The sequence below is a fragment of the Macrobrachium rosenbergii genome, chromosome 12 (assembly GCF_040412425.1).
Source record: "Macrobrachium rosenbergii isolate ZJJX-2024 chromosome 12, ASM4041242v1, whole genome shotgun sequence".
Taxonomy (NCBI): domain Eukaryota; kingdom Metazoa; phylum Arthropoda; class Malacostraca; order Decapoda; family Palaemonidae; genus Macrobrachium; species Macrobrachium rosenbergii.
The window spans coordinates 55,663,437-55,684,159 of record NC_089752.1 but is presented as its reverse complement, the minus strand read 5'-3'; the positions used below and the strand labels follow the sequence as shown (position 1 = coordinate 55,684,159).

Sequence of the window (20,723 nt, the reverse complement as noted above, 5' to 3'; positions counted from 1 at the left end):
AACTTTTGGGCTCTTTGAGTATGATTAAAACTTCATCTAATGAATGGTCATCCTGAACAATTTAGCCTGCTGTAGTTCTTATTCTTTATATTCACCCTGTATTTTTCGAGCCATTTATAAGTTTTCAAGTATAATATACTTACTATATCACTAAGAATTAGATAAAGTCATGGGTGTTTGGAAGTGCCACATAATATGGCAAGACAAAATGCAATCTCTTATTTTACTTATTCTGTACTGACCAGTATGATGTGGCAGTACTGTAACTGAGAATTCAGTTGTTAATAGGCAAAATATGTTATGCATCTTCCTTTCAATTGGGAGTCCCTTACTAGAAGTGTGTGCCATTTTACTTTTTTTTTTTACCAAGTTTTTTTTTTTTTTACAAACATTGCTGTCTTGGCTACTTTGTAGTACAAATTCATATGTGCTGTTTCCATTATTGTATTCACTTTTTATTGCATCTTCAGCCTTACAGATTTTCGGATGGTGTACTTATTAGTGTCTGCACTTATCATGTTGGCAATCTTAAGTGGTGTATAGGTATGGTGTAACAAAGAGCCATAGAGTTTTATTTCCACAAGGCAGGCATGGAACCAAATTCAGAATGCTCTGCTGTAGCTAACTTTTTTCACTGTATGAGTCATGCTGCTGTATGGATAAGTTTATTGTAATGTATTTACGTGTGAAATGCTCTTCAGGATGCTGTCATAATTGTTGGCTTGAGGCATTAAAATTTATAAAAATATCAATAGTTTCTTGCATGCTGTCTTGCGAGTCTGAAAGAATAAACATCACTGTCAATCTACTGTCTTAGGAATAAATCATCTCAGAGATGACATTTAAGGTTGTATATCAGTTTTTGAGATTGAAAATGAAAGAACCAAGCATTGGACTAGGTATTATTGTTCACATGTACTGTACAGTGGTCCTTTTCACCTAGGTCTTACTTCTTCAGATAGTAGAAGTGTGTTACATTTATTACTTTCCTATGTAGTCTTTCAAGGTTTGATCAGTGGCTCTTGCCTCCTCTGTGATAGATTTAAGAGTGAAGGAAACAGTTCATGGCAGTCTTGTGAGATCATACCCTTTTTTTCAGTTTTATTTTATTTTTGTAGAAATAGTGTCCGGTACATCTTTCTGATATCCTGGGAAATAACAGAGAAAAAATTTCCATGTATTATGTGTACTATGCTATTGGAAGAATTACTAGGGGCTTTATGCACATAGACAGTACAGTACATGAATGTTGTGATTAGTACACCTTACTATGGTTACTAGGCAGGGGGTTAGATCACATTTTTCTTTAATCTCTATTTAGATTTTCTGTGCTCAAGCTTGAGGTGCTTCACAGTTTTTGCCTTGTCTTATTATCATTTTGTCACTTGCTACTACCTATTTTTGTTGTAATCGAATATGGGACCAAGTAGTGAGCAGTTGTTTATGTGCCTTTATCTTCATATTTTTTATATGTGCTTTTACTCAGTGATCTGTGTGTGGGCAACTGGGCATCATCCTTTAAATAATAAATGATAGAGGCTCAGACTTCTGCTATGTACATGTTTAAGGTGATGGTGAGCATCATTTGGGAAATCGGAGGCCAAGGAGGTACCTAAGATCTGTTGAGGTTATTGGTGTTTATTAATTTTATGTATTTGAATAAAGCAGGATGCTGAAGAAAAGAATATAGGTAAAATAGTTAATTTTTATAGAAAAATTAAAATTGCAAACCTTGTATGTTTTATGTCCCTTAACACACATATCTTACCAGGAATGTCTTCTGCATCTGCTTTAAAACGGTGAAATAGTCATTGTGATGTAGTGAGTAGCAGGGCTGAATTTAAAGGGGGATGCTGATGAAAGAAAGATTCAAAATGTACTAATATGATGCTTATAAATTATGTAAAGCTGCACTGTATAGTACACGGCAGTACAGTATAACTTTAAGAAAAATAATGTTCATCATCATTACCATAAAACTTTTAAGTCAGTTTACCGGCAGCATCTGTTAATGCCATTCCGGTTTTGTGGCACTTGGCTAAAAGCATTGTTAACAAGATTTTGGGTGCCAGTAAGCAGTTTATTGGTGCTTACAGTGTTGTAAATGCCATTTACCATAATTATTGTGATGTTCCGGTTAATGACAATTTTCGGTTATCAACGTTCGGCTGGGAATGGAACCCCTGCTGTTAACTGGGGACTGCCTGTATAAGGTTAGAGGTGAAATGAGTTCTCTTCATTCTTTTGTACTGTTATATTTCTGCCTCAGTTCATAGCTGGTCCAGGTCTTCATTTATCCCCTTACTCAGTGATTTCCTTGGCCCTCTTACACATTTTTGCCTTGTCAATAAAGTCTAATGCTTTACTGACCAACTCTTCATCATCCCTTCTTTTCATGTATCCAAACCAACTCAGTCTTTTTCCAGCTTCATGAAACCACTCTCTCCATAAATTTCTTTACATTTCGTGATCATATCCTTTTAAAAACTATTTTCTGTCATTGCCCAGAGTAGTACAGGCATTAGGATAACTAAATTTTTAATGTATGTAGTGTAACCAGACCATGAAGCCAATTAATTTAGCACTCTCAGGGCTGGACTAGAATAAGAAGGTAAATTGTTTGTATTTAGGAGACATGGACGTTATTAAAAAGAATTTTATGCTTTGAAAATGGAATTTTATTTTTACAGGTCAGGTGGAGGTAAAGATACCAGGATAGATCTACCAGATCCAAGAGATTTAGATACACTACTGGGAGAACTGACATTGATGAATGCTCGTTCAGAACTTTACCTCCGGTTCATTAGGAGACGAGTATCTGTAAGTTGAGAGGGAATTGCATTTAGGTATTCGGCTTATCAATGGCTTTTGTTATTGATTATTAATTTGATATATTTTATCTCGTAGCTTCTTCCATGCGGCAATGGTACCCAATTATTGCTGTGTGTATTGATACACAATACACATTAAAGTCTGACTTGAGACAGCATTATACGCCATGTACAGTAAGCTTGCAACTTTACATTGGAGAATATCCAGTTTAACAACTTTCATGTGTTGTGACAGAGAATATTTTTCAAAACATAACCTGTTCTTAAGTTTTGAACAGTTTACACAGGTAAATTAATTTAACCTGATTTGTAATTGTTAATGTAACAGGAATTTAAAATGAAACACCTTTGAAATGTACAGTGTTTGCTAATCATGCAACTTTTATTATTTAGTTATTTGCATTGTGTTACAAAGGAGAATATGTTACATAATTATCCCCAGGACATGTTTGTTTCCAGAAGGATAAGTCAGAGTATTTGTGAGGCCAGATGCTGTCTGCTTAATATATCTTCAGTAATGACAGCTCAGACTTACGATACTTTGGATCATGCTTTTTTATATAAAAATAATTATTAGTTTGTTAACTCTTTTAAGATTTGATGGATATGATATAGAGTTTGTTTAAAATGTATTTGTTAAATTTTTTTTTATCTGTACAGGCTGACTTTGAGGCTTCTATCCCAGACAAAGTTGAGAGAGACAAGCAGGAGGCAGCATTTGAAGCAAAGCTCTCCCATACTCAGCTCATATGTGACATGGCTGTGATTGTTGGAGATTACACAATACTTGAGCAGTTCTATCTTAATGAATCTTTCAAGAAAGCTGTAGCTATGGATACAGTTGAAGAAAAAGCTAAGACGTCGTCATTAGTTGATGATGTGTTTTACATTATCAAAAAGAGTGTAAGGTTAGTAAAGATACCAATAGTATTTTTATATTTTATATATTGTATGTAAAACATTTTGGACCTCTTACTGTGGTCGTTTGCATTTTTTTTTCTTGAGGTCTGTTTCATGCAGAGTTGATGTGCTATTTTCCTTCTTTCACAAGATTTTCAATCTTTTATTATATGAACTTGACTTTTGGTAGTAAGAAATTATCAGCAATATCTTCATTCAATAAAATATGATACTGTTTTGTGCATTCTACTAGGAGACTTGAAGACACAAGCCATTATTGCTGTTCTTATATATTAAGTTTTGAAATAATCAGTTAATGAAGAGCCAGGGAGAGAGTTCTTCGTTTTCCTCATTACATATGGTTTTCATGTGGAATTTTTGTCCTCTTAGGCGTGCCATTGCTTCAAGCAGTGTTGATGGGGTTTGTGCAATGCTCAATCATGCTGTTACACTAATTGAGACACAGCTAGCTGGTGGATTTAATCAGACTTTGAGAAAAGGTTTCCCTGCCCAAGGTTATTTAGATTTTAATCAGGTAAGTTTTATTCATACATATAAAGAAGAAAATTAGTTCATTTTGCTAACAGTATAAAGGTATAGCAATGTAAATGATGGTGTGGTCAATTTTATAATGCTCACATATGATATATTAAAACAGTTTAAGCAAGTCATTGACTTAAAATTGGAGGCCTGTAGAGCCTGAGTGATTCATTCTTAAATGAAGCATGAACAGGTACAGAAAGCTGCAGCTTGAGGCCAATGGGACATAACAAAAAAATGTTTAATGCAGCTTACAGAGAATAATATAGGTTGTATGCTCTTTGTCTAGGATCCTTTACATGTATATTGTACTATAACATCAGTGGTTTGTATTCAGTTATAGGATTAAGGCTAGTAATGTAATATTCTTACAATGGGATATACAGTACTCTAAGGCAAATTCAACATAATTCCAGTCTCTGTATAGTATCACTGTTTCAGAGATAAATCACAGCTTTCTTCTCTGATGGAAATAAGTTATAGATTTTACTATTCAACTTGATAGTTAATTTAATTGGTTATGAACTTATTTCAGTTAATTCTCTACTCTCTAGAGGAATATTTTAAATCTTGGGTGGTTGGTGTGCTTAATATCCCTCCCTGCCTAAATAATCAGCATGTATGCTACTACTTGGGGTTAACATGTTGTCTTCAGTGCCACAATTATTAGCCTATTGCCAGTTAAACTTTTGGCTTTTTATGCCTTATACTTTTCCTCCATTCCTGTGGCCTCATCCAACATAACTGGCCAACATTGATTTTGTCTTTCCTGAGTTTTCACCCATTGCTGAAAATGTAACTTGTTTGTCTAGTTAAACTTTCATGTTAATAAATAACCAAACTTGATACAGTATTGTATGTTCATTATAAAAGTAGTTTAATTGGATAAGCAAGCTAAATATATTAGATCTCACTGGGTTGGCTAAGGGGTGTGGTAAGGAAGAGTGTATTTGGAATGTGCCATCTACACAAGCAAAAGTATACTCTACAGTATTTCCACATTTTTACAATTATAAAATTGCTGAGCTTGGAGTAATGATATCAGAAAGATAATTGATTATACATAGCACAATTACCACAGTATTATATTTTTAGAATTTAAAGTTGCCTGTACTGGTATTTTAAGAGCTATTGCTATAGTATGCAAAGGTTGGACATTAATGGTTGTTTCATTGTAAATCAATTCTTTTGCAGGCTTACACTGTTTTACAGTCATCTTTACAGTCAACTCTTCAGGCAGGCAAAATAAATTCTTCCACTACTGACTTTGATGCTCTTAGACAAGCTTTTTTGGTAAGTAGGAAGGAAGTGGAAACAAAAAAATGAAATTATGTTGTTGAGAAAAAATGCATGAAAAACTTATGCTCAATGGAAAAACTAAAAGTGAAATCAAATGAACACTCAAGGTAACTCTGTAGGGTAAGCAACAAATGCCTGCTTCCAACTACGGGATGCACTTGCAGAAGGCACAAATATGTGAAAACACAAAATCACAAACAAATAAGGAAACATTGATGAAGTGATTGAAAACTGAAACAAACATAATGAAAATGATGATGGCACAATGGAAAATGTAACAAGGCATTGCATAGAAGAGTGATGATGTTGACTTCCAGTTCATTCATAATAGTGATGAGTATCATAACCAAGCCTGGGTATGCACAGCCCTTTAGTCTTGAATTGTATGTGTCAACATTATGTGATTAGTAACCCTTAATTGATGGGAATCTTCATACGAGTATCTATAATAGATTTTTGATGGATGAGAATTCTCATATGAGTATTAACATTACGTGCCATACTGTTTGAATGAATTTGGCTGGAAAGAGGTTCATAGCACTTCAATGGTCCATAAATGACTTATGGCAACTTATTACTTCAGCACAGGAGAGATATCGATCAGTATTCCTTGAGATTTCAGAGGATGTACTGCGTCTTTGCAACTCCAGGACATGTTTTTATTTATTTACTCATAAATATACCCAGGGATTGCTGTTGGTTTTAGTTCTTATCTTTTATGATAGTATGTCAGCTATAATTGTCATTTTGCAAAGAAAAGTGCAAAGAAGTATTAGAAAAAACTTGTATACCTCACAAAAAGTTACTGCATCTCCCCATCTCAGTAACTCTCGTCAGTATTTTACAACAAATATACTAAGAATTTGCTACTGATCTTTGTTCTTATCTGGTATGATATTGTGTGAGCTGTAATTATAATTTTACAAAATGAAATAAATTATTAGAAAAAACATTCATAACTTGGTAAATTATCATATTTTTACGAATGTCTTGTAAAAGAAGCCCCACACAGGGCTTTAAATAGTCACTTTCAACTTCCTGTGGAAGGTAGGGAAAAATAAAAAAAAAAATTTTCTTACACCAAGTGCATTTGCATATCTTCCTCTTTCCATTGATGTGATTGATTTTAGTTCTTATCTGTTTTGATATTGTGTGAGCTGTAATTATAATTTTACGAAATAAAGTAAAATAAATTATTAGAAAAAACATGCATAACTTGGTAAAATTATCATATTTTTACGAATGTCTTGTAAAAGAGGCCCCACAAAGGGTTTTAAATGGTCACTTTCAACTTCCTGTGGAAGGTAGGGAAAATTTTTTATAATTTTTTTCTTATACCATGTGCATTTGCATATCTTCCTCTTTCCATTGATGTGATTTTTTGTAAATTGGCCAACCTTAAAGTTTACCTGGTCTGAGGGTGTGCTTGATATATATTTAGCTGATTACTTAAGGGTTAATTTGCATTATCATGAACATGACACAATAAACTTTCATGTTACCTATAATAAGGTATTGGTGATAATATACAGTACATCTTTGGTCATTTACTAGAATATTCTTTTTACCTGAAGGACAAAAAAGATTTGTAGCCCTTGGATTCATGTGAAAAAGTTGTTCCTAAAATACAAGTGTTTAAATTTACATTTTTTCTGAGCCTAGATTTCTTTCCTCTACAACAAGAAAAGTTATACTAAGACTACATAAATGCAGTTCCTTAAAGTTTGTTAGGAAGGCAAAACTTTTACAACTTCTGGTATTTATCTTTTTCTCAGTTTGTTGGTAGTAATAACCATCAGTTCCTCAAATAAAAATATTTTCTTTTATTTTAACTTGCATCTTTCAAGTCTCATGAATTTTGCTTTCGCTTGTCATTACATTCTATAGAAAATAATGTTTACTCTAGTATAAAAGTCAGAAATTTATACAACTTTTGTGTACATGGAATTCCCTCTCCATTCCCCACTTTCTGGTCTGGAATTCCTTGTCTTCACAACCTTCTGTCTTTATGGTATTCCTTTATTTATGCTCATAGGATTAATTTGTCCATAAAAGAGAACTTTCAAAACCTGTTGTTGGTTCAGTCTGTCATACAGCTTACTTTCACACAGGTATAGGCTTGGACAGTTTGTTGTACGTTTTTATACTTATTTGTTTTTATTTCAGACTGCTTTGAACAACAGTGAGACAAGTGTGCGCCATGTGAGGAGTTTACACCAAACGCTTGAGGAAAACATTTCTGCTGCCATGGTTGGTCTTACTCCAACCTCAAGAGCCAAGTTAGAGTCTTGTTTAAGTAATTATCAGATCATTGTTATTGTGAATTCTTGAGCTTACAAATCTGTACTCATACTGCCAAACATATTACAGTTATTATTTAATGCTAATATTATAATGAAAATACTCATATTGGCAATATATTTATGTAATGTGTTTTGCCCACAGATGACCTTAAATCAACAACAGGTAGATTGGGTATGGTAGTTGAATTTGGGATCTCTCAGCTACGAGCCACTGCAGTAAAGCCTCGTGTGAAGCCATGGGTTGATACTTTTACCACCACATCCCATGACATAAAAGAGGTATTTAACAAATAGCTGGTTGTAAAATTTGCATGTTTTTTAGTGTTTTAGTATTTATATTGAGATTTTTGTATAAAAAAGGAAGGGAGAGAGACATCTAAATACTAGATTTTTTAAATGTATTTGTCTAACTGCCGAGACTTGCCGGAACTTGAGCATAACTATAAAGTTATTGATTAAAAATATGAAAAAGCAACAGATACCTTTGCTTGATACCATTACCTCAATGATATGCATTACATTAGTAATATATATATATATACTCTACTGCCCACATACGATATTATGTGTTTAGCATTTGCAATACAGTATTAACAAACTTACTTTTAACCAGTTTATAACACCTTTACATTTAGAAGTCTTCTCAACCTCTCTTTAATAACTTCTTTATTCTACATCTCTTTCTCTTTGTTCCAAAATCCTTTTTCCTTTATTCTACGTCTCTTTCTCTTTGTTCCAAAATCCTTTTTCATGAACAGTGTTTTTTATTTTGACTAATACAACTATTAGTTATTATGTCTATGTTTTAGAATGTATTTGCCACACTAGCTCATTTACACTTCGTAGACGTGTAAAATTAGATCAATTAAAACTATCTACTGTACAGGTAAAGATGTACAGAGAAATAATAAGTTGTAATCACAACTATGAGAGAGATGAGAGAGAGAGAGAGAGAGAGAGAGAGAGAGAGAGAGAGAGAGAGAGAGAGAGAGAGATTATTTATCAGTTATTACGGAGACTGAGAGAATAACGAGAGAGATATTGTCCTTACTTGAAATATCAAGGACAATATCTATCTTGAAATACCAAGTTAAATTATTTATGAATTATTAGAGAGAGAGAGAGAGAGAGAGAGAGAGAGAGAGAGGAGAGAGAGAGAGAGTTATTCTTACATTAGATATCAAAAGATGGAAATTCACTGTTAAACTAACTTTTAAACGAAATTAAAGTTACTGTATTTCATTTAAAAGTTAGCTTAATTTAAACTACCTACTGTACGGGTAATGACGTACAGAGAAATAATAAGTTGTAAAAATGTGTGAGCGCTAGGTATGAGAGAGAGAGAGAGAGAGAGAGAGAGAGAGAGAGAGAGAGAGAGAGAGTTATTCTTACATTAGATATCAAAAGATGGAAATTCAGCATTAAACTAACTTTTAAATGAAATTAAAGTTACTGTAATTTCATTTAAAAGTTAGCTTAATTTAAACTATCTACTGTACAGGTAATGACCTACAGAGAAATAATATGTTGTAAAAATGTGTGAGTACTAGCTATGAACGAGAGAGATAAGGGTTGTCCTTCTTAAGAGTGAAATTATTTATCAATTATTATGGAGACTGAGAGAATAACATGAGAGAGAGAGATATTGTCCTTACTTGAAATATCAAGTTGAATTATTTATGAATTATTATGGAGAGAGAGAGAGAGAGAGAAGTTATTCTTACGGTAGATATCAAAAGATGGAAATTCAGTATTAAACTAACTTTTAAGTGAAATTAAAGTAACTGTAATTTCATTTAAAAGTTAGCTAAATACATTACCCTTAAAAAAAATCAATGGTTAACGTAAGAATATAGGAGAGTGTGAAGATTAGTATACTATTTCTCCCTCCCCCCATTCCACCAATCTATTTTTAGAAGTCTTATCAACCTCGTTTTTAAAAACTTTATTCTGTCTCTTTCTCTTTGTTCTGAAATGCTTCATGTCTCTAAGTTTTAGAACGGCACATTTACAGTTTGTAAATGGTACAAGTAAAATTAGATCAATTTAAAATTATCTACTGACATACAGTTAAAGACAACTACAAGAGAGAACAGTAATATGAGAGAGAGAGAGAGAGACAGAGAGAGAGAGAGAGAGAGAGAGAAACCCTTGACCACTAATCAGCAACACTACCCCTTTTTGTCATGTTAAAGGACATGTCTGACAGCTCTTGCCTTCAGGCTTCTTACAGAAGATGAGGGAAAAATATTTGTTTGTTTAAAATACATGTGACATACGAATTTTGTAGTTACAGTTATATTATTATTATCATCATTGTTATTATTATTATAATTATTATTATTAATACTTTATCTTAGTAATCTTATTAATATTTGAAAATTAGTACTTATTATTAGGTAAAAAATTTATTTATCATACAAAACAAATAAACATATACATGTACCATAAAAATTCTCTGATCTCAGTAAAAGAGAGAGAGAGAGAGAGAGAAATTATTACTTTTATTATTTAATTTACACATTAAAGCTTGAAAACTTATAAATTACATAAAAAATTAAACATAAACACCTTTGGAGGGTTTCTCAGTATTCGCAAATGTTCGCGTGTCTGTGAAAAACTCGTGTATGATAGTTAGGTTCTAATGAAAAGTTCGCGTGTCTGTGAATTTGTGCAAATCCAGGGTATTACTGTATACAAAATTTTGTGCCTGCATGTCATGTCTGGCTATTTCAGCTCTCTCCTTCTGAAAATTTAGCGAGTTCTCATGTTTTGTAAGTTAACCAGACCAGAAAGTAAGTCCAGTAAAACCATGTTATCCCACCCATTGTACATATAATCGGTTGAGGATGGTCCAATTGACACCTTTGATAAATCAAGACATGGAAAGTGAGGGTATACCTTATGCAGAGAACACACTGTTCCTAGATCACCACATATCAATTTTTATTTTTAAGGTTCCTTTCTATCATTTATATAGGCTGAATCCTTCACTCAGAGGATTCTTTAGTGTCATTTTTTACTTTAAAGGTCCATTTCTATCCTTTTTGTAGTCAGTATCTTTCATGCAGAGGACTCGCCAATATCTCGTCTCACAATTCAGCTATCAGATACCACTAAGCTCACGGACATTGACTCAACTATGGATGAAACATCTTATAGAAGAAAGTCTTTTTAATTAGCTGATCTTATTGATTATAGGTAACACTGTACTTGAGGAATCTGAGGATTTAACAATCTGTGGAGTTAATGCTGGTGAGATGGAACCACAGCCAAATTTCAGCTTTGGGAGAGGAGTTATATTTAATAAAGATTTGTACAGTTTTAATGAGGATGGATCATTTCATTTTGTTTTTAGCTGTGATGTTTCACTTTTAAGACATGTTAGGTGTACCGGTTTTTCCTTAAAATCTTATTTTTCAGGAGGAGTTTGCTTGTTATGAAGCAAATGATCCCTTTAGCCAGACACTGATGGTGCAAGTTGATGGTTTACTAGGTTCTTTTGTTCCACTGCTCACAGAAGAAAATTACAAATCGCTGGTATCTGTTCTTGTGGCAGAGGTTGCTGCACAACTTGAGAAAGCAGTTTTGAAAACTACATTCAATAGGGTGAGTGTTTGGTTATGGATGTTTATAGTTCATAATAATGTTACACACAGACAAATGCAAATGTAACACAGAATCAGACAACAAAAGAAGAAAAACCAGAATGCCAAGGTGTAGATGAGGCAGGAAGTGTGTAATAAACCGGCTTCTATGAGAGATAGGGCAGCACATCTTGTAAGGAAGACTGTTAAGGGATGACTGGTACGTTACGCTGCACAAGAGGCCTAATAGAGATCAGACAGCCTACTCTCTCCCCATTGGCTGTCACCAAACCTTGTTCTATTTTTAACCGGATCCAGCTGGCACTTAGCGATTTGCCCCTATGTAAAGACCTTCGGTTTGTAGTTATGAAAAATACAATTTGATAAAAATTTTATTTCATTGTGTTTTTATGCTAGACTGAAAGTAATGTTATGAATTCATTTAATTAAAAGCACTCTAATTATAAACATTTTATATTATTGAACAAATGTTTAACATTTGTATATATTTACTCCTGATAACAGTTAAATTTTAAATTGTTATAACAATACATTTATATTTTGGATTTTGCAGTATGTATGAGCAGCTATTAGTTTTTAAAAAACAATGTTTTAACTTCTTCAGTATTGTGGCCTAGATTTCTTGAATATTTTCAGTACATTTGTTTAAAATTCATGTGCTTATATTTCACACAACTTTTCACTGTTAGTAAGGTGCAGTAAAATACTATATAGTATTCATTTATACTTTGTTAAATTTTCCAGGTATATCAATTCTTGTTGATTTTCTTTGTAATTAAGATGGTTGGTACACACTTGTGTGGCTACCACATCACTTGGTTATGCTATTAAGTCCAGGAATCTCCTGTTACTTAAACTTGATTGCTCCTTTCATATGCTTGTAAGTTCAGGAATCTTCTTTTGTCAAAAATGGTTGCACCTTTATTTACAAGAAGGTAATACATCCTACCATGTATGTTCCACAATTCACTTTTAGTAGTTTGAAGTGTTCTAGCTGTGTTGTTTATACATTTTCTCCATGTTCCCTTGGCCATTTTGTACTTAGCTTCATACTTCTTTGTCTTAGGGATTTTCACCCCACATATCAGAACAAATACTTCAGGCTAGCACTCCTGCAGATGCCTTATAGCCCTGTCAGTTCTAAATTTGGTATACAAGACATCTGCTAAGAGCGGGTTTTTACAAGCATGCACACACAATTAGGCACCCAAATGGATCTTTGTTCTCAGAGTAATTGTCTTGGTGTGACCACAGGTCATGATAAATTTTAGGTGCGGGCACATCATCATGGTTCACCTCAATTTCATTACAGTATATGTTTTGATTTCCCCCCCTTTTTTTTAAGAAATTTTTCTAGTGAGCCGTTTGAGTCTAGAAATGACTCATTGATCTCCTTGATAATGAATTGATAAGATATAATAAAATAAAATCCAATTTATCATTCTCAAGTGCACAAATCTTTATTTTAAATTAACTCCCAAGTTATACAAACCTTTACTTTACATGAAACCCTGCCTCATAGAACTGCAAGTAGAAGTATGATTATACCTTTGCAGTTTTGAGCAAGAGAAGTGGTGGACTTTTCATTCTCTAGATTGATATGCCCCTAATGGAGATGTCATAGTTCAAAAAGTTTCCTTTCACAAATACTCTCCCATTAGTAGTGGTAACCCATTTACCAGACCTGGTAGGAGATTATAGAAGCCATGACATCCCTCGCTTACATGTGCAACCAGGAACATGGGAATTCTGGGTGGATGCTGAGACAGATTCCCATCTGAGGAGTAAGTCTCTTTTATAAAAGATGGTTTGTATATTTCTGTTGGAACAAATACATTTATAAAGAAATTTGGATCTTTCCTAGGATTGAAACTAGAGCCTTTTATAAACTGAACTCGCCTCAATTGCCCTTCTTTCTCCCCACGGCTGAAACTAGAGCCTTTATAAACTGAACTCATTTCAATTGCCCTTCTTTATCCCCGTGACTGAGGGAGGAGTGAATGGTGACAAGGTGAGTTTGGGATATTCCCCCACTTACCCCCAATACCACCAATTAATGACCTTGTTACCATCAGTGACCACAGCAGCTTGTGCTGAGGTATTGCTCTTATAAAAAAAAGGCTCTGGTTTGTATACCTAGGAAAAACAACAAATTAAAAAGAAATTTGTATTTTTCCTAACATGTGAACCTATGCTTTCATATACAGAGTACTCTGAGTTTACCTAGCTCCGGCTGTTCTCAACTTGTCTCTGAAAAACAAAATCCTAACACTACCTGGGTCATATGGGGTGACCTGACACCGACCTCTTCTTCCATTGTCTGAGACAGCCTGTACGCAGCTCCGCTCAGCCTCCTAAAAGGAGTGAGAGATCGAGACTACTTGGGGTGGTACAAGGAGGGTAACTTTACCTATATGAAAGCATAGGTTTATATGTTAGGAAAAATACAAATTTATTTTCAAGGAAAAATACAAATTTATTTTCAATTTGTATTTGTTCTGACACGTATACGTACCTATGCTTTCGTATGTGGAGCCTCAAAGTACTTGAAAGGGTGTAAACTGATGTAATGTACTCATTTATTCTTCATAGTGTAGCTGACGATTTGTTGTGCAGCCACCACTGGACCCAATGTGAAGGTGTAGTGTCCCACACACCATCCATCTTACCTGGCTGGCTGATCTCCTCACAACGAGCATCTCTGCGTGCCAAGCACACGCATACAAGAAACACAGCAGATGTCACACATCCTTTGTACATATATCATCATTCATATTAACATTATGTTAAACGTATCATTCTTAGCACAAGCATTACAATGTCAGCATTCCAGCTATATGTATCATAATGTCATTTGTGTCTTATATATTGATATATGTATATCTTTCCATCTTCCAACAAACACAGTTGATTGTACTCTGACCTCAGTTTTGTTTGCCTCATGACAGGCACTACATTTCTGCTCTTAAGAGCTGTTGACCTGTCTGTTTGTTTGAATAAATTAGTAAGTTTGTAGATGCAGCCTCTTACTCATGCCTTCGCTACATTGGTGACTACAGAGATGACCAGCCCAGCCAGCCCCAACGATGCCAGCCTCTCCAGCGACACCGTCACCACCACCTACATATATCTGCCCCCATTCACACCCCACAACCCAGAAGCTTGTTTTTTCAGGGCGGAGACAATCTTCCAATCGAAAAAAAATTACCTCCTCAGCATGCAAAGCAGACGCTGTCCTCGAATTCCTGCCAGACCACGTTTTTGAGCAAGTCACAGGATGGCTTATAGAACTGTAAACCTGTCACCTACGAATCACTGAAAGATCAGCTGAAGTCATCTTTCAGCATGCCACCTGCCCTTGGAGCCAAGAAATTCTTGGACAACGTTGGGGGCAGCCGGAGACAAGTGGCCATCGCATGTATACTGTACAAGCAATTCGGCGGCTCAATGCTGCCCGCCGCAGACAGCCAATCTGAGTCAACCGTGGACCTTGTGAGAGAGGTTCTCCTCACAAAACTGCCCTGCCAAGCAGTGGCGGCCATGCCCATCGAAGAATTCCTAAAATTGGTCGACGTAGTACACATGGCATGGCCCACAAGACAGTGGAGCCCACCCAGCCACCCATACCAGCAGCAGCACAGTGGTCCCAGTAGTCAACCGACATGGAATCTGACAGCAACCCAAAGCAACCGGCTGTCCCCATCCACAAGCGGAGCTTCCCCAAACAGTTCATCAAGGGGAAGACCAGACAGAAGAAAGACAAACCATCATTAGAGATTTGGAAAAAAAGTCCCACAAATGTAACAAAGGCTGCCTGTTCTAAAAAAAAAAAAAAATAAACATGCAAAAGAGTCACATATGTGACTCGGACAGCTAAACATCAGCAGTGAACAGACCAGTTGCCTTGTAAGAGCTGCGCCTGCTTACCGCAGCCTTTCTTCCAGATACAAATGCAAGGGCTTCACGTGTTTCTTCGTCAGGGACGAAAGATCAAACACAATTCCTCGTTAACACCAGGGCATGCAAATCATTTGTGCCAGCCAGCCTGCACGAATGACTAAACCCCACCCCACCCACCAACCTCCATGTATGCACTGACAGTGGAGCACCACTCAAGATGTACGGGTAGTGGAATATGAATGTGTCATTCAACGGGAAAGACTACAGTTGGACCTTCATCCCAGCAGATGTGATGCACTTTTAGGAGCAGACTTCCTAAAAGCACACAACCTGCTAGTGGATGTAGCATCAAAACAACTGATCTCGAAAACAGCTCCTGTATCATCTCCTCAACAGCTGTGCAAACAACCCACCACCACATCATCACCGCAATAGCGGAGATGACAAACAGGCCCCATCACAGCAGCTATCCCACTGCCAGAGATACGGCAACTTCTACAAGACTACCAAGAGGTTTTCAAAGACAACCTGCAGCAAGACTTAACCAACTAGCAAAACACAGCATCCAACACCATATAGAAATGAAAGACCCCCCCAGTCCACGCATGCCTCAGACGGTTAGCCCCAGAGAAACTTGCCTATGCCAAACAAGTGTTCAGGGAAATGGAAAATGCCAGAATGTGCCAAAAAGCCCCTAGCCCATGGGCATCCGCCCCTCCACATAGTACCGAAACCCGACAGAACATGGCACCATGCGGAGACTACCAACGGCTAAACGTCAAAAAGAAGCCAGATAGATACCCGTTGCCGAACATAGCAGATATAACCAACAAATGAATGGAGCAAAGATCTTCACCAAAATAGACCTGCTTAAGGGATACTTCCAAGTTCTAGTAGCGAAGGAAGATAGATAGAAAAGACTGTAATTATCACCCCCCTTCAGCACATACATGTTCAACTATACAGCTGTTTTAGCCTTCGGAACACAGGGGCAACCTTCCAAAGACTTATGGACAAACTTTTGGACGACCTTCCTGTCTGCGTGGTCTACGTTGATGGCAACCTCATATTTAGCCCCAACCTCAAGCAACATCTTAAGGACGTCAAAAGGGTGCTGCAAATACTAAAAGAAAACGGACTTGTAGTAAGGGAAGACAAGTGGGAATGGGCAAAGAAAACGGTGGAATTCCTGGGACATCAAATAAGCCCAGATGGCATTAAACCCTTCCAAGAGAAATTAAAAGCAATTACCAACTTCCTAAAACCAACAACAATTAAAGCAGTACAAGACCTAAAACCAACAGCAATTAAAGCAGTACAAGAACTTTGAGGACTAATTAATTATTATCATAGATTTATCCAAAGTATTGCTAAAATCATGAGTCCAATCTACAAATGTTTACAATGAAAACCTAAAAAATTAAGTTGGTCAGATGTTCAAGATAATGCATTTCTTTCAGCAAAACAAGCAATGACCTCTGCAGCCACATTAATCTTTCCTCTACCCCATAGGTCCTTCACTTTGACACTTGATGCGAGTAACACAATGATGGGCGCAGTACTAGAGCACGACAGATGATGGTTGTCAGCCGTTGGCATTCTTCAGCAAGAAGTTAACGTCAGCAGAACAAAAGTACTTCACATTCGACAGGGAGCTCCTAGCAGCCCACAAAGTCATCCATCACTTCCACCACATGCTTGACGGATGGCAGTTCATCATAAAAATGGACCATCAACCCTTGGTACATGCCTTCACAAAGACAGCAGACACATGATCAGCATGACAACAGCGTCACCTATCAGCAGTAGCTGAACACTCCTGCACCATCAAGTATTTGAAGGGTTCAGCAAACACTGTGGCAGACGCACCTTCGAGAAATTGTGTCAACACCATCCAGCAGAGGTGCAAAGAGACGATGTAGACCTACAGTGACTGTGGCGGGACAACCTCACCCTTATGTGGAGAGACGACCACCACCACCTGTGAAACAAGTACTAGACACCTTCACCCCTACCCATCAGACTACCTGTCAGAAGGCCTCAGAAGAAAGGCTTTCAACCTCACCCACAACCTGTCCCACCCATCAGACTGGGCAACTGCCCAAATTTTAACAGTGGTACATCTGGTGGGGAATGAAAAAGGACATAAAAAACTGGATGAGAGAATACTTAACGTGTCAATGTCAAAAATAACAAGGCACACAGAGAGTGGAATAGGAGAGTTCCACACAACACACCGGTAACTCGCCCACATCCACGTCGACATAGTGGGACCTCTATCCCCTTCTGAGGGGACAGATACCTGTTCACCATCATCAACAAAAATACCAGGTGGCCTGAAGCAATGCCGATATGGCAACAGATGACGGAGAGTTGTGTGAAAGCTCTCATTGGATGGGTCAGCAGACACGAAGTCCTGCAGATCATCACTTCCACCTTATGGAACACCCTCACAAACAGTTTGGGGACAATGATAATACATACGATGACCTGCAACCCAGAAGCTAACGGCACCATCGAAAGGCTGAGCCAGTCGTTGAAAGCATCACTCACCACTATATGTCAATGCGGGAGTTGGAGAAAGGAGTTACCTTGGGTCTTACTGGGCCTGAGAACATCACCACATGCAGCATTCAACGTGTCTCCAGCAAAAGCCCTATACAGCCAGTCGTTAACATTGCTGGCAGACGTCTTTCAATATCCAACAAGTGCAACATCCCCACCAGATACCTGCAAAGCGTTCGAACGAATAATGCTAGCCAAGGCAACTTACCACACGGCCAGAAAAGTGTGTGCCCCCAACGAACTGCAAAATGCAAAATGTGCATTCATATGGGTAGACACACACAGAAGCCCCCCTCTCCAGCCTACTCAGGACCACACCGTGTCATCCAGAGAAGACACAAGGCCTACCAAATGACAGTGGACAGCAGTACTACCTGGGTCTCCATCAATTGCCTAAAGCCAGCATACCTTCCAGACACCTACGTACAACTGTAGGCCTCACCAAGGGGGAGAGTCCTGTAGGGTCCCACACAGACCCATACATCATCCATCTTATCTGGCCGGATGATCTCCTCACAACGAGCATCTCTGCACACCAAGCAAACGCATACAAGAGGCAAAGCAGATGTCATGCATCCTTTGTACATTTACACTACAGCCCTCCCCCCCCCCCCCAAGTTTTACATGTTTCACATTTCTGCGGTTCACTTTGTCTTGGATTTTTGTGGAACACATCATTCACTTGTCTGTGGGGGAATTTTCACTAATTTGCAGATTTTCTTTGGGCCATATCTCTAAAATTATCACTAATTCGTTTTTTTCGTAGAGCAGCACTGTGTATTCACTAATTACTGTATTTTTCCATTAAAATATATGTATATTAAGAGAGAGAGAGAGGGAGAGAGAGAGAGAAAAAAGTATAGTATACCTTAGTTTAACCAGACCACTGAGCTGATTAACAGCTCTCCTAGGGTTGGCCCGAAGGATTAGACTTATTTTACGTAGCTAAGAACCAGTTGGTTACCTAGCAACAGGACCTACAGCTTATTGTGGAATCCGAACCACATTATACCGAGAAATGAATTTCTGTCACCAGAAATAAATTCCTCTAATTCTTCATTGGCCGGCCGGAGAATCGAAAGCGGGCCCAGCACAGTGCTAGCCGAGAACGATATCAACTGGTCCAAAGAGGAACTAAAAACAGAGAGAGAGAGAAAAAACCGTGGTTTTTACATCCAAGTCTACGTGCATTATAAATGGATTCTGTAAACGAAATAACATTTCATTGATATTTTGCTGTTTTTTTTTATTAAAGGATATTAGTAAACCCTCCGTATTTGTGTTCTCATGATTCGTGGATTTCTCTATGGAACACATATACACATTATTCGCGGAAAATTCGCTCATTGTGGTATTTTTCACTGAGAAATATTCACAAATTACTGTATTTTCATACAATTTTCATGATTAAATGCACGTTTTATGATAAAACTTAAAATACTCAGGCAGTGCTCGAGTTACGATAATTCGCCTTATGATAATTTGATTCTGTGATGGGTTAAACAGTTAATACCGATACGACAATATTTAGAACATATTTTTAAATATGTTCTAAATATGCCCGCGCGAAATATTTTAAATTTCGTGCGGGCATAGACAGCAGCGTACAATCAGGCAGCAAGAGAGACCAAATTACAATAAAAAAGTTAAGTATACCTTAGCTTAACCAGACCACTGAGCTGATTAACACTCTCCTAGGGCTGGCCCGAAGGATTAGACTTATTTTATGTGGCTAAGAACCAACTGGTTACCTAGCAATGGGACCTACAGCTTATTGTGGAATCTGAACCACATTATACCGAGAAATGAATTTCTACCACCAGAAATAAATTCCTCTAATTCTTTATTGGCCGGCCGAAGACTCGAACTCGGGCCTAGCAGAGTGCTAGCCGAGGACTCTTTATCACATCCTCTAGTTAAAAAAGTAAAAGAGAATGATAAAAGTATTGTTAGTAATGTTATACTCTTGCGTAAATGCTTGCAGCCATAAACAACCGAACAAGAAACTGTTGTTTTGCTTATAATCAGCCGTTTTGGTTGTATTTCAACCATCGTACGGTAGTAAACAATTACCATAGTTATGTTACAAATGACGTTAAGTAGAATAGGACTGATATATTTTTACATTTTACCCTTCTTCGATATAGATAAAAGAACGGCAAGGAAATATACTGCTAAATCGTTCCGACATGATATACAAACCGTCAGTCCTTTACATTAGGAATTACTTACGGCAAAGCTGGACACAGCCGTTAAACTCTTGAACAAGGTGGTTAGGTAGTAACTACCGCCAGGTAGGCAGGAATACCCGCCTGCCCAGATGTAAACATTACAGTTTGCTTTCAGCCGTCATGCGTTGCAGATGTGTTTTCGGATCTCTTTGCCTGACTGTCATTAAGCTCTTTATTATCCTGGTGGGATCTTCCTGTATTTTTGTGTATATTGCTTGTTTGATATTTATTAACCCTTAAACACCGAGACTCTGTTTACAAAAGTGTCTGTCGTATGCGGGTGGCATTCAGGAGTTAGCTCCGAAGCGGAAAAAAAGTTTTTTTAAAAAATCACAGCATGCTTAGTTTTTAAGATTAAGAGTTCATTTTTGGCTCCTTTTTTTGTCATTGCCTGAAGTTTAGTATGCAACCATCAGAAATGAAAAAAATATCATTATCATATATAAATATTGGAATATATGACAAGCGCAAAAAAATTTCATATATAATTGTAGTCAAATCGCTGTGAGCAAAACGGTTAAAGCTAATGAGTTATTTTTATTTTCG

At 36.9% G+C, this 20,723-nt stretch overlaps 1 protein-coding gene across 1 annotated transcript in view; it reads left to right on the top strand.

The window, feature by feature from the left end:
- Cog4 (conserved oligomeric Golgi complex subunit 4) overlaps nucleotides 1-20,723 on the top strand; it is a 118,307-nt gene that overhangs the window by 75,854 nt on the left and 21,730 nt on the right. Inside the window, exons 8-14 of the mRNA XM_067112231.1 lie at nucleotides 2,691-2,820; nucleotides 3,492-3,739; nucleotides 4,122-4,266; nucleotides 5,466-5,564; nucleotides 7,737-7,866; nucleotides 8,016-8,152; nucleotides 11,297-11,482. Coding sequence (XP_066968332.1) covers nucleotides 2,691-2,820; nucleotides 3,492-3,739; nucleotides 4,122-4,266; nucleotides 5,466-5,564; nucleotides 7,737-7,866; nucleotides 8,016-8,152; nucleotides 11,297-11,482 — 1,075 coding nt within the window. The remainder of the gene's footprint in view (nucleotides 1-2,690; nucleotides 2,821-3,491; nucleotides 3,740-4,121; nucleotides 4,267-5,465; nucleotides 5,565-7,736; nucleotides 7,867-8,015; nucleotides 8,153-11,296; nucleotides 11,483-20,723) is intronic.